General features: G+C 28.3%; 1 protein-coding gene across 12 annotated transcripts in view; it reads right to left on the minus strand.

Moving 5' to 3' along the window:
* The window catches only part of mmd (disintegrin and metalloproteinase domain-containing protein mind-meld), a 641110-nt gene that overhangs the window by 420678 nt on the left and 204690 nt on the right, over positions 1-15742 (minus strand). For 11 of the 12 annotated variants that reach the window (XM_088196874.1, XM_088196873.1, XM_088196875.1 and 8 more), the window contains one exon: positions 8474-8581. The exons of the other annotated variant lie outside the window; for it this stretch is intronic. In XM_088196874.1, coding sequence (XP_088053000.1) covers positions 8474-8546 — 73 coding nt within the window. In that variant the 5' untranslated portion in view covers positions 8547-8581. The remainder of the gene's footprint in view (positions 1-8473; positions 8582-15742) is intronic. 12 annotated transcript variants of the gene reach the window in all.

The following is a 15742-nucleotide window of genomic DNA, read 5'->3' on the forward strand; positions in this document are numbered from 1 at the left end:
ATTTTTTTTGTACTTTAAATTAAATTAAATTTTAAATTATTGCTTTTAATATTTAAGAGACATTAAAATTAAAAAATTAGGTATATTGATTTTCTGAAAATCTATGAAAATATTAATTCAAACTAATTTATCAAAGATTTTTGTGGAAAAAAATGGATTTTTACAAGAGCTAAGAATAAGTGTCGTCAGCACATAAAAAAGTTATCTTGTTTACAATTTATTTATTTTATTTGGTTTATTTATATATTTCTATAAAAACCGAATTTTTTTCCAAAGTTATATTTTATTACTATAATATTACATATATGGCAAAATTTTTCAGAATATGTTATTCAATTTTTTTGCAATATTAAGCATAAGCATATATTAACCTATTTTAATTTACTGTCGTGTTTTTTTTCAAAAACGTTTGTTAAAAAAAGTTGATAAAAATAATAAACAAATCAGAGAGTTATCTAAATAAATTGATTATTATGTACCCTTTATTTCTAATTTATTTCATTGTAAATTTTAAACCCCTTATTAAAAGAACTACAATCAAACAGTTAGATATTATTCTCAAAGAACTTTTATTTTAATTGTTAAAGATTTATAGTATTTCTATTTTAGAAAATAATATAAAATTATTTTGTGTTTAAGTATCTGACATAAATTATTTTTTCTGAATAACTATTGATGCAATAGAGCAGGTAAAAACAGCCCTTAATGCATGGTTTGCATCAATGTCAAAGGTATTTTCTCCAATGGTATTAGTAAATTGATAAAAAGTGGAAGAATGTTGTAAAAATCGATGGAAATTATATAATTGATTTAATCAAGAAAAATATTTTTATTTTATATAAAAAAATCGTCAAAACTTTTGGATCAACCCAATAGGTATGTCTTTTTCTAAAGTAATGTATCTTTTATACGTTCTTATTACAGTATTGATAATGTAAATAAGAGTCAATAAATCTAGTGTTAAATACTTGGACTTACACCTTAACTCCAGGTTTAAATGTAATTAACACATTTTGAGACTTTGCTCTAAAGGGCTTGCTGGTATTGCGACCTTTGGACTAATATTTAAAATAAAGAGCGCGCTGATGGCTCACAAATACCTAAAATTAAACAACATTGTAATTTTTAAACTAGAATATAGGTACTGAAAAAAATATTTCGCGTTTAATTCGTTCCGTGACGAAGCTCATAACTTTTTTTACTCGTGTATCAAATCAATTTTTCCCATTGTAAAGAATTAAGATGCCATTAATCCATTTTAATAAAAAAATTCAATAAATTATATTGTAATATGCATTTGAAATGCAATTAAAATAGATAATAACGTTTTTTTTTTAAGAAACGTAATACGTTTTTTTGCTCGCATGTCGAGTCAAATTAAAAAAAATTGCTTGTTTCTTTAAATAAGTAAGTCAAAGTTCCCCTTTAAGGTTACTGTGATAATAATTTTTAATTTAAATATAAGCACATATTGTTTGAAAAGCTAAAGAGCAAATCATTTTAATAATTCCATATTTTTAGCAAAATAAAAAATCAGCATTTAATCTATTTGTTTTCGATTTTTTTTACTATATTTAAAAATGTTAAAAGTTTTTTTCCTAAAATTATAATCAGAAACGTTTTATAAATTATTCTAAATTTATATATTCTAGTAGCTAATAACAAAATTGTGAACATGAAAATGATTATAAGCCAGTAGCTTGTATGTATTATATAATATAATACATTGTTAATGAATATATAAATTTTGTTTGTGCCCGCAAAGTTTTTTTACTTTTTTAATAACACTAAAATGATAAAAAGCTAAGCATTTCTATTTCATATATTTTAATGGTAAACTAAATTTAAATTATTTTCTGTATGTATGTGTTTCTGTATAAAGACTAGTAGTGTAATTAGTAACTAAAGGAATTTAGTAGAAATCCTTCATTTTATATTCTCCAATTACAATTTGACGTTATATAAACTTAACAAAAATAACTGGAAAATTGAATTTAATTAATTTATATATAATGCCTGCATGCCAAACGCGATCAAAAGCTTTCACTGTCTTTCAATTTCCAAGAACACTTCTCCTGTCAAAGCCCCTGAGGGTATGGTTTACAATTCGAAGCAGAGAATACTCAGGGTGAATATACGCTTTATATATATTTAATACAACAGAAATGGGTCATGTAAAGTCTATTTTTGAATCGATTATGTACTCGTACACAAAACCAACAAAAAACATCCATTCCATTTTTATTCGCCTCCACAGATTTAATTGCCGTAAAACACCATCGCGTGCGTCGCGTGACTAACCAAAAAAAGAACCAAAGCCATCCAAACGAAATAGAGTTGTCAGACAGGCATCATCGTTCGGGGCGAAATTATGAAGCGCACCAGAAATTTTCACTATTCTCGAAATCGGTCACGCGACCGACGGCGTGTGAGAAGTCGTCGTCTGTCGGCGGATTTCCGAATCGGGACGGTCGTAAATCTCTGGGCTACAGGGCGTTTAGAAAGTTTTCACGGCCGCGCCGCTGCCGGTCATAAATGGTTTTGAAACGGATGTTTACGGGGGCCCGGGCAAAACGTTTTATAGCCCTGGCTGTAAAACAATTCGCCCCCGATGTCGTAAAAGCGAAACTGTTATCAATAAATGACGGACGAATCAAATTATCGGTCATTAACTGACAGGTAATAATCGGCGTCATTAAACGGGAGGCTTAGAGTGCAATTTGTCAATACCTCAACGCTTATTTATAATATAATTAAATACTTCGAAGCCGTTTTAGAATACTTTAGACCATATATATATAGTGAAACTTAGGTTTATGAGCAAATTTTATTTTAATATCAAGCAAATTTTCTCATAAGAAATTTCTCCAAAAACCAAAAAAATATTAAATATATTAATTTATCACATAGGAATAACTGCTTTCTATCACTCATAGCTCAATGAAATATTTTTCTTTTTGTGGAACTTCAACTAGGAAACTATTCAATTACACTTCTGAGAATTTGGCGAAAATATGACACTGTATTATCATTTTATATGTTGGTGGTTCTCTCTCACCGCAGCATGTTATCCGATAATAATTATTCAAAAGAATATTGAATCGTTACCGTTTCTGATATAAAATCTTTGTATGTTTTAATAACATATAAGTTATCACTTATATCCGGACCGTGAATATATAATATAGGACGTCCCCAACACTAAGTCCTCTTAAGTCTGTTGTATTATGCAGCGAGCTGTTATAGTATGGTTTATATGCAAAATTAATTTTGTATGTGAATAATTAAAACTTTGCCGGTTTCGACGCTATCTGATGGTGTTATCAAATTTATAGGATTTCGTTGAGAGCATTACCGACGAATACCTTTATAAAAGTACATAGACATAGGCAACTACTACCTAGGCATGTGATGAAAATGAACTAATACTTTGCCAAAGTTGAATTAAAATTTTATTTCTTAAATATGGTAATGAGTTAACTATAAACTTTAGACTTTTTACATTTATTGAAATATATTTAAATTCAATTTAATAGCAAAAATATATATGCGTATAAATTTAACCTATTAAATGTAACTTCAATCTATTTTTTAGAATTGAATATACTTTAGTAACTTTGAACTAATTTTAGAGATTAAAAAAATGTTACATCAAGCCATTGTGGGATATTGACAAGCTGTATTATTGACTACGTCTCTAACAATATCAAAGCTTAGCTGATTAATTGTTCTTAAAAACAAAACACTAAATATAGTGTTTTTGAATATATTTTATGTAAATCACTTAGTAAAAAAAAGTGTAGGACCTCGGTTGCACAGATGATTTAACTCGGTTTTTTTTTTTTTGAGTGATCGTAATCTATGACGGTCGATTGTCGAAACAATATGTAACCCAAACTGCTTTTAACTTAATTTTTAATGACATAAATACGGCAGTCACAAATTCAATTTACCTTCAGTATGCAGATGATTTAAAATTGTTTAGTTACGTTCGATTTGTTCTGCATTTCTTAAGAGTACTTAAGATTCTCTATGGAAATGGGCTTTCGTCAACTTTCTGCCTTTTTGTATCGAAAAATAACACATTGTGTCATTTTTTTAAATTAATTTTTAGAGGAAGTGGAGGCTTTCTCTGCACGTAAAAGACTTCAAGGTGCATTGCTTTGTTATGAGAAACGCGTTTATTTTGACGGTTACTTGTGTCCTCTATGTTAGAGCATTTCCTAATTGCTTGCGTTAGGTCAGTACATGTCCCTTGCATGTGACTCTTTTGTCCATGTGCATCTCCAGATAATTGGTTTTATCTGCTGGTGATATTATAATATTTTTTTTTTTAAATTGACCATTCTTTCTATGAATTTATCTACATATAGGGGCAGTAACAAGGGCGGTGAACCAAGGTGCAAGGTATCAAGATTCCACAGTATAAGAAACTACAATTAAAAATAACAATTTAAAATAAAAAAAAAACAATTAAATTAAAAAAAAATTTAAAAAAATTTTCAAATTTTTTTACAAAAATTTTCAAATTTTTTTACAAAAATTTTCAAATTTTTTTTAAAAAATTTTTAAATTTTTTAAATTTATTGCCCCTTTATGTAGATAAATTCATAAAAAAATGTTTAAATTAGCAATTTAAAAAAAAAACAAATAAAATTATTTATTTTTATAAAAGGTTCAAATTTTTTTTTGTAATTGGACCCCCTCATAATATGCAGGCTGGGTACCTTCCACCCATTGCATCGCCCTGGTGACCGTCTCTATGTGTACCTAAAGGTATAAAATTGAGAGCACGTATACATAAATTTTTATTTTCCCTTAAACAAAAATCTTTTAAGTTAGGCTATGTTGGGTTATGCTACGATAGTTAGGTTATGTTACGATAAATCGTAGCATACCCTAACTCAACCTAACTTAATTCCTTATAAAAATACAATTTGCCTGAAAATAATAAATTTACTCAAAATTAAGGTCCCGATTACTTCCACTGCTTTTATTGTATCAGCATAATTTTTTGCCAAAATATAGACCTTGTAAACATCTCAGATATATTTGCTAGTCAGCTATATCCACTATTTTGTTTCAAAATAGCGGCTATTCAAAAAATTAAAAAAATTGTATCTTCAATTAAAAACGTTTTAGAGAAAAACGTAAAGAAAGTAAATCTATTTAATATTAAAAATAAAATCAAAATTAAAATTAAAAAAAAAAAATTTTTACATGTTTGTCAATTATTTGTTTTTTTAAGATACGGTTGCTACCGCAACATTTAACATTTGAAATAAATTTTGTATATATTTTTGCTCAGTTTGTTATGCATGTTAGTTTTTTTTCACTTTTTAAATGAAAATTTCGGCCCTTCTTATAATATGTAGCCTAGGTGCCTTGCTTTAATAATTGGGCATCCCTTAAAATGGTGTGTAACTCTTTACAAGTTGTTAGTCTGACATAAAGTCCAGAGCATCGCCCTGTCGTAGGCTGCTAAATATTCACAAATATATCATTTTGTACTCTCACTTGATATTAGTTTATTGGAACACCTTACTCTGTACTCTTTAAATTATTCCACGCGACGAGAAAAAAACTACAAATTTTTAAATACCCACACTTGCAAAAAAGAGTACGTGTAAAATAAAGAATTAGATTACTTTAACTAGAATTATATTTTTGAGCTCATATAATGAGTTATTAAAGTATTAATGTTGGGGGGGGGGGGTCAAAAATTTAGTTTTTGCCTGAGGCGCTAAGTAACCTAGGACCAGGCCTGGGTATTGTGAATCTAGGGCATCCAAATACCCGGCCAAATTTAATACACGATTCTCATGTACTTTTCTATAAATTATCCAAGTATCCGGTTCGGTTCCGGATATTTTTTTACATTTCATTATATGCATATGATTTTATATATATTTTTTTAAATTCCAAAGTAAAATTTTTTCATTGCTGTTACTTTTTTTCCAAAAAGTAATATTTTAAAAATATCAATTCATCTAGTAGTTATTATTTCATTAAATATTATTTTTAATGAAAAACATGCGATCACTTGCCGTTGAATTATATTTAATAGATAGCAAGCTATTAAAAAGCTTTTCTAGAACTGTACCTCATTTATTAATAGATTCCAGAAATTCAAAATGTTTTGTTTAATCCCATGAATCAATGTATTATGCTTTGGTTATTTTGCATTCGTAACCAAAATAATGGTATTTTTCATATCGTGAATCAAAGATTCGGAGTCCGAATTTTTTTACCCATTGTTGACTTATTTTCTTTTAATTTAATATCAATATTGCACAACTATATCTTGTGAATACAGTCGCTTCCTAAAACTAAATATAAAATTGTTTTTGAAAGCAGAATATCAGATGAAACTAATGTAATTTTTATAAAATTGTATTTAAGCAAAACTTAATTTCTGTCATAATAAATGTATTTTAAAGTCCACAGTCAAGATTAAATTTTTGCATTAAGCCCAAGTAAGATAGTAAAATGCCACAAAACAATATTTTAGAACAACTTTTGCTTTTTGTCCGCGAACGTAAGACAATCGTAAAAACACGTTAATGGCTCACATGTCCTAATTAGAATTGACAATAAAAATGTGTTTCTACGTTAATTCAAAGAATTAACAGAAACTATAAGAAATGACTGCCATTGTCAATTCCCACGGATTATAAACTTATAGGTATCATAAAATTTTAAATAAAAATTTTATATTCTTTAAATTTTTAATCATATTTGCAAAAGTGATTAATATTTATTTTCGCTACTTCTAAAACGACAATAAAATATTATTATTACCTAATCAAATAATTTATAATCAAATCAAATCCTAATCAAATTCTGGGTTACAAGCAAAAGCTCGACTAATTGTTGAATTAATCCAGCAAACAAATACTCTAATTTTCATTTTTTTAATAACCGTAAAATTGCCTGAGGATGCCGACAAGATAAGTGTTTGTTTATTGAAATATATTAATTTTATCGTCATAAAACTTACATTGTAAAACAATACTTTCGGATTAGGATTTCCTGTTACTTTTCGATACACCACTCTCACTACCTGGTCTGAATGCAGCTGTAAATTTAGCGGACTTTTTGGAACGATCAAATATCGTTGCAGGAAATGGTTTACTTAGTCTCTAAATGGGTTTTGAGTTAAAGAAGGATATCCGGATCATTTTTAAAAAATTGTGTGAGTCATATATTTTATATAGAGACATTATATATTATATTGAAATTCAAATTACCGGGTACTTATGAATAATAACAATAAACAAAAACGTACACGGTTCCGGTTCTACCCAGGTTTGAAACCTTATGAGAATCCGGTTTTTGTATTAGTATAACCAGAGATTTTTTGTCATGTTACATTGACAATCTGCGTAACATTTCATTTTACCTAAATATGACGTCATTATTTTGATTTTACTTATTTATAAGTATAAAAGCTTAACCCCTAGATTAAAAATAAAAGAATTACGATTACTTTGTAATCGCCGGTCCCACTAAAAAAGGACCAAAACTAAACAGAAACGATGACAGAAAATATGGAAATATTGGTATGATAAGAAGTTATGTAAAGTAAAGATACAAAATATAAAAAGATAAGAAGCTACAATTTAATTTACGACTTTTTTACTTTGAGTAAGAATTAAACGAAGAACATCTAAACCAAATTTTGACGAATAGGAGAGCACAAAAAACAATTATCCCTTCTCAGAAGGCAAAAATTCACGTCAAAAGCAATAAAATCGTGTCGGTGCCGTCGCAGTGGGAACGCTCGGCGCGTTCCCAATACGACGTCACGACACGATTTTATTGCTTTTGACGCGAATTTTTGACTTCTGAGAAGTGATAATTGTTTTTGCGCCCACCTATTGACCAAAATTCGGTTTGAATACACTTCGATCAATACTTTCATAGCAGCGAGCGTTTTCACTGTGACGGCACCGACACGATTTTATTGCTTTTGACGTGAATTTTTGACTTCTGAGAAGTGATATTTGTTTTTGCGCCCTCCTATTAACCAAAATTTGGTTTAAATAGAAGTTGATCAATACTTTCATAGCAATAAATTTTGAAATGAATAAATCTTTCATATACATTTTGAGAGCTTCCCAAAAGGACAGTACCAACCTCACTTTGTTCTCTGAACAAGACGCAAAAATTGATTTGAAAACCTTCAGCAGTAGCAATAATTTTTCATTGCTTCTAGTTTCATGGGGGGTGTATACATTTACGGCTAAGTAAGTTTTTTTGATAATTCTGTATCGTTTAATTTTTTATGTCATGAAATTAAATTTAAATAAATAAATAATCCGAAAATAGTATCTTATTGATAAAGTAATTGTGATGCCAGAAGGAGTTCTACGGTAATATTTTTTTCAAAACAGTTTCTTAACAAAACTTTTACGTAAGTTGGACATTTGTTGCGATCCAATGGTTGGACACTATTGTAATTCGGACTCACCTCCAGCAAGGGCGAACTGCGCGGCAGCGAGACAGAGCAGCAGCCGCATGGCGGCGCGCGCATCTGTCCCCATGCGCGACCTCCCTGCAATCACGGATCCGGCCTTACCTGAGAAGAAAAGAGAAAAAGGAAATTATTACTCATGTTAATGAGGGGGCGATGAAATGTAAATCATTTTTGTGGCAGGGAAAATTTCAGGTGAAATTCATAAAATTATAATGGACCATTCATAGGGATGAGAAACGATTATAACGACGTTCTAAATCAAAATGTATATTGTACGTTATATAATACTTAAAGTGCGATGGTTTGGTGTTTGTGTTTAGAATTACATTTAGGACGCTTTGTCATCTTAATAACATAATAAAAGTATGATATGAGATAATCGACGATTTTTAAATTAAAAGCAAATTAAACGTCACTGGGAGGGCCATGATGAAATGTATTAACAATATTGCTCTCGTGTGTATAATTTAAGTAAATTTATGATTAATTCTGTAAAATAAACAATTCTAGTTACTTATACATTTAATTTTATTGTATTTTAAATTATAATCATAAATAATAAATATAAGCTCGGTACATATCGATACGTGAATTTTTCTGGCAAGTATGAAAAAAAATAGAAGACACACTAACTTCACACACAAAAGCGCCGCAGAAGAAGTTTTTCCTTTTGTGGCAGAGACATGAAAGGGAAAAATGGCTTTTAATATAGTCTTTTGAATGGGTCCAGAACACAGAGGCAAGAACGGGGCTTATGCCTAATCAGGCGCGAGGAAGACTCGCCAAGGAAGTTTCGGGTCGCGCTACAATTTGGTCACTCAATTAGGGATAATATACGAGTCCTGGTGAACTCGCCGGTTGAGCTTCTTTGGGAAATGAAAGAAATATTTTTACTTACGTTTTTTTTTAGACGAACGTAACGATTTTTTTACTACGCGGCTCGACCGAAACAAAAACCGCTCAAGGGTGTGAGTTTAGAGCTTTTCGGCGTTCGATCGAGTGAAAATTTGTATATGAAAAAAAAGAACACAATAAACGGAGCTTTGTGGATATAGTATGTGTGTGTTTTTTTTTGTGTTCAACGGACGTTGATTGAATCGAGGGCAGAATTTTTAATGGTGTGTGTAAAAATAAATATAAAAGCGTAAAGGTTCATTACTGCTTTCTTTTCATTTATTTTTCACAAAAATAGTAAATACACAAATTGATAATTAACGTATTTATTGAATAAAAGTATATTAAACTATTTTAAAATATTAGTGAAACATTGTGTTTTGTAAAATTTAATTTTTCTACTAATTTACATAAATATATTTATAGATTATTATATTTATTTTACTTTAATGCGCATTACATATTAGGTTTAATGACTAAATAATGTTATATATAAACTAATTCGATATTATTTAGCATTAAAAAACTTTTTTTAATAATTACAGTTACGTTTATAGTTTGATTTAAAAAACGTTTACAAAACAATTTTATAATGAAAAAAAATATATATAATAACTTTCTAAATCATCGTAATTTAATACAAATCTAAGGGTTAAATTATAAATTCACCTTTATTTGATAGCAATATTAATGCATTTTAATCAAAACACAAGGTTTTGCTTCTTTATGAAAACATTTTTTAATGATTCAATTTATATTTAAAATACCGTTAAAAAATATTGTACTAATGTGGTAACGGTTGCTCATATACATCGGTATTTTTATTTACTTTTGATTATTTGTAAGTCGTTAAATTTTATTAAATGTATAAAAACCTTACATGTTGCTAAACCGCTTTATAGAACTAGATATAAAAGCCTTTTAAAAAAATGTTAAAATCATATAACCCACAAATGAAAACGATGGTTAGTAAAAAAATCTAAGAAGTTATGGTTCCGTGAAAGTTGAAAGTAAGGATATAAGTCAAAGTGGAGTTTTATTTACGCATAGAAATGACCGCGCACCACAGAGAAAACATACACTTAAGTACTATGCCGGTGCTTTAGGATTGAAAATCCTCCACAGAAAGCTAGCCTAGCAGTGGCCCATCACCGGGGCTTGGCCCTTATCTGACCATCGGGGTTCACAGAGCAACATTTACAGAGAGAGGTTCTCTTAGAGTCATCTTCCAGAAGACTTGAAAAAATAAAATAAAGATTATATGTTCAAAAGGAAGATATATTTTAAATCATTAAAATAAAAATAAACATTTGAAAATTTTTTTTCGGTCTCAACCTAAAACAACATTTATTTTTTGATTTTCTAATATATGTTACAGTAGATGTGTAATACCAGTGAAGATATATTTTTACTAATATAAAAATATTTTTAATAAATTAGACAGTTAAAATGTATTAAGCAATTGATTCACAATTTCACTGTTCAGTATTAATAAAACTGTATTTGTTCACAAAATAATAATCTGGTTCACGTGTTCACGTTCTATACACAGAGTTGTGACGTCACAACATTCGACAAAATACTTAAATATTAAAAAATATTAAAAGCAAAACCTAATCTAACTCATACGAATTAACCTCATAAAAGTACAAAAAATATAGTAGATTTTATTATTTTCATCATATCGGGCTAGATTTGGTTTATTAGTTAAGGTTAGATTTGGGCGTATACAATAAATATATGTTTCGCAACTGTGATGTGTTCTTATATAATTTTACTAAAACGGCATTTAAAGTATACTTTTACTAATAATAGACAAAGAATGAGTTTGTCACGAATATAATATTTCACTATTTATATTTCGCTCATATATTTTTACACGTATGGTAAAATAGTTTAATATTAATTTGATATTTCTAAAATGAGTCAATCTATCTTCTTCATATAAATATTCAACTTTTAGATGAGTACTTTTCCCCTGACAGTCTAAGCTTTTGCACATATGATATTTATTATATGATAGCTTAAAACATTTTAAATCATCAAGATAAATTGACCTGTAAGTCTATTAGTAAAACTCAAGCTAACAGATATTAAAACTGTCAATTTGAGTTTTATAGAGATTTTAGGGCAGCATATTTGTTTATAAGTTAAATATATTTTTGTAAATAAAAATATATTTTTACCAGTGAAATATATTTGGATATGATTTCTCTACAACAATAATGAACATTTTATATAATTGGTAATACACATTTACTGAAACATATCTATTGTAATGTTTGAATAACTATTATTTGTTAAATCGTATTTTAACTAAGATGTACTAAGCGAGTGCTTAAGTGAAAAAATCCATACAGTACCAATAAATATAAATATTTAAAAACAATACCAGAAAAAAACATTATTCAACCAATAAATATTACTGCAATTAAAAAACTGTAATAAATATACTTGTTATCTTTCAAGAGATTTTTAATGAGAATAAAATTTTAGCGAGGAAATTCTAGTTTGTTTTATTTAACATTTCTGTTAAGCAAACAACTTTAGCAAACATTGTTAAAGAAGCGAGTAGAAAACTATACTGCAGCATGATAAACTTAAATCGCAGACTGCTTGTGTACAAATTGAAGTATTTGCAAACATATGATGATCATACCTATAATATCCTTTTTATTTGCGAGATTTAGCGCCTAATGAGTATATATTATATAAATTCGAAGTAATGAAAAAAACTTTTTAGTCTTTTAACAAAGTGAAAAGAGCGATAAATGAGTGGGCAAACAGTACTGTACAAAAGTTATTCAATGAGGGTCTAAAAAAGCTTGCTTTTCATTGAAGCATTGCTGAATAGGTACTGCTTTAAAAATTGAAGTAATAATAAAAATAAATATGAATAAATGAAAAAAAATCAGGCAAATTCTTGGAATTTTGCAAACATCTCTCATAATTAGATTTACAAAGCTAAGCCATGCACTTAGCTTTGTACACCTAATTACGAGATAAAAATGATGAAATAATTTGATACTGAGTTTGCATGCATAAAAAACCATAAAGATTATTAGCATGTGTCTTAAAAACAATACGATACTATATAGTATAGAGCAAAAAATAATTGTCAAATTAAATTATTAAACATCATAAATTATTATTTACATTTTAAAAACAAAAATGCCTAAATTCAGTTATATTTTAACCTAATCATTAAAGGCCTTTTACGGTTTGTTTTACTGCAAAATTCGATTATCCTGACTTGGTAATTCGGCTCTCTTTAAAATATTTTCTCGGATTAGAAAGTGCTTTATCCTGAAAATAAATTAGCAACCGCACAATGTACACATTGCGCAGCATGCGCACACACTCTGGCTCAGAAAACAAATACCCGACGCTCGAAATAATTTCAGAGCGCTGATTATTTATTACCATAATTTATGTACGAGGTATTAACATGATAAAACAGCCCTCTTCTTTGGTATAATTAATCTCTAATTATTATTTAAACGCTCGGGGGATAAATTCAATCCAAGCCAAAACTCGAAAATATTTAATCGCTCAGTTTTAATTAAAACTCGGGCCGTCGGTTGGTAAACTATGTAGTGTTATTATTGCTTGGATTTATTATTAAATTAAAGTAATTGTTCGCCTTTCAAAATAATTTAATCATAAAACTCTTTTTATTATCAATTATCGTAAAAAATAATTACGAGCTTGGCGCAAATGCTTTTTGCGAAAATTGCTTTCCGGTAAAAATAAAAAGCATTCATAAATAGTAAGCAAATTCAGAACATAACGTATTGAAAATGTTTTTTTATTTTTTTTTAATATTTACACAAATTTCTCCCAAACGAAAGTTTTTTGTTATTGTTTCGGGATTGTATTGTGTTTATTTCGCATAGAATTTATTTTTATTGTATCGTGTCGGCTATTAAAAGCAATTTTCATGTGCTGCAGTAAACTGATTGAAAATCATAAAAACACAGATATAAAGCGTAGTATTGATGATCGGATGATGCAATCTGTGTTTTATATGATTGTTTTAATAAAGTGCATGAAGTTTGATACTTTTTAAGCACAAACATATTGTAGTTATTTTTATTTATCAAACGATACGTATAAATTTAATTTACAACATGTTTTTAGATAAAATATTTTTTTCTCCGATGCTTTTACGAGATCGTGCTATTGCACAGATTTATCCAGTTGTAATGCATTGGGCTTATTTCTATCAGATGATATTTCTACATGAGATTAGTCAAGGAAAACTTAATCTGAGATGATCTTTTAGGATCATAAATATATATTTATCACCAATTACGATAAAAACTTGAAAAGACATGTGTTTATATGGGATTCAAACCCAATTTTTACCACTCGTCTTTCGTGCTTGGTAAATGTTAATCGCTCATACCTCAACCGTGCGTTTGTCCCGAGCAAAATTTGTATTAATACGAATTATTTCACTTTTCATTGATGTACTTTAAACAATTTCTATAATTAAAAAATATATTCATAATTACTATTACACATACATTATTAAGATTAATACTATAAAAAAAATTGTTAAAATTCTAATATTTGTAATATAGCGTAATAAAATATTTTGTACCTGCTATTTAAAGAAAAATAGTAGTATTCGATAATCTTTGATTATTTGTGTTTTTACCGATTAGAATAAGGGTTCTACTCGCAAAAAAAAATGAACCAAATCAAAGAAATGCTGCGATACATGTGACGATACTCAGCAGAGCACAACGTCCGACGCAGATTTACGTAGCTCTTTGTTCATCAACTAGCATCTTAACAGTACCTTTGCTTTAGTTTATGTGCCCTCAATATAATGTTTATTGCTTCAAATTAAAATTTATTGAACAGATCTTACCATAAAAACATATGTATATATGTACATTAGTCCACATCTCTACATTTTCCATTTACAGTATATTCACATTTGGAGCGTCTGAAAAAGCTCACCCAAGCGAACGTCCACGCCGTCGTAACGTAGTACGGTACGTAACGTGAAATATATGGGAATCGCTTTATACCGCACCGTAGAGCTGTTCATCGCGGCGAACAAACTGTCATCATCTCGCGGTCACTTCGGGACCCCCAACCTCCTAAAGACCCTGACAAATGGGGCCAATAACAATCGAAGCCCCACCGCAAGGACTTCCGCAGATACCGAGCCATATTGGAAAAGTTTCCAGTGTTAAGTTTCTACGAACGTAGTGCTACTACTACACACAGATCTCTCCGGAGGGATTTGGACAGAGGACACTTTGTGTGCCATGTATATTGAGGATATTATTCAAGAGCAATCGAGGAAATAAGTTATTGATCAAACGTCAAGGTATTCTCAATTAAATTCACACTAATAAACATACATTAATTGCTTCGTATATAAATTTCAACATTCAAAGTACAAGTCCAAGTTATGCTATGCTTATATAAATATATTTATTATTATTATTTATTTATTTTATTAATTTATTTAGCTTAATAGCTAATCTTTACATCTAACAAATTTAGTAAACATATATAAAAATATATAAAAAATACATAACAGAAAGAAAAAATGAAAATATACAATAATAAAGTCTTAATATTATAATTTATTTCTATATGTACGAAGGTGTTTTTTTATTCCATTTATGAAACCCGTTATATTTTTGCTGTTTCGGATTTCTCTTGGAAGACTATTATATAAATCAAAACCTCCGTACATAATTCCCCTAGCCGTACTCGTTTTCTTATACTTAATTATCTTAAAATTTTCTCTATTTCTAGTATTATATTTATGTACATCTTTATTTCTTATTAAATACTTATTAAAATATTTTGGTAATATATTATTTTCTAACTTATATATAAATATTAAAACATTCATACTCAATATTTCTTGAACATTCAACCATTCTAATCTATCAATCATACTTTTACAATTAGTTAATCTATTTTTATTTAAAATTACTCTCATTGCCCTATTTTGTAATTTTTGCAACATTTGCTTATCCAATTTATTTAACATATTTAATAGTGTTGCACAATAATTAAAATGGGGCAATATTATACTATTATAAATTATTTTTTTTGTATTTATACTTAATATATTTCTTAATCTAGATAATAAACCTATTTTTCTACTATTTTTTTTTAATATGTAATTACAATGTTCTTTAAAATTTAATTTTGTATCAACAATTACTCCTAAATATTTTATATTATCCACTATTTCTATACTAGAGTTATTTATTACTATTTTGCTACTATTATCTAAAACATTTTTATAATTAATAAACATACATTTAGTTTTATTCTCATTTAATTTAAGTACATTATTCTTTAACCATATTTCTAATATACTTAATTCAT

The sequence above is a fragment of the Plectrocnemia conspersa genome, unplaced genomic scaffold, assembly GCF_051122295.1.
Source record: "Plectrocnemia conspersa isolate PC_06_02 unplaced genomic scaffold, ASM5112229v1 ptg000011l, whole genome shotgun sequence".
Taxonomy (NCBI): domain Eukaryota; kingdom Metazoa; phylum Arthropoda; class Insecta; order Trichoptera; family Polycentropodidae; genus Plectrocnemia; species Plectrocnemia conspersa.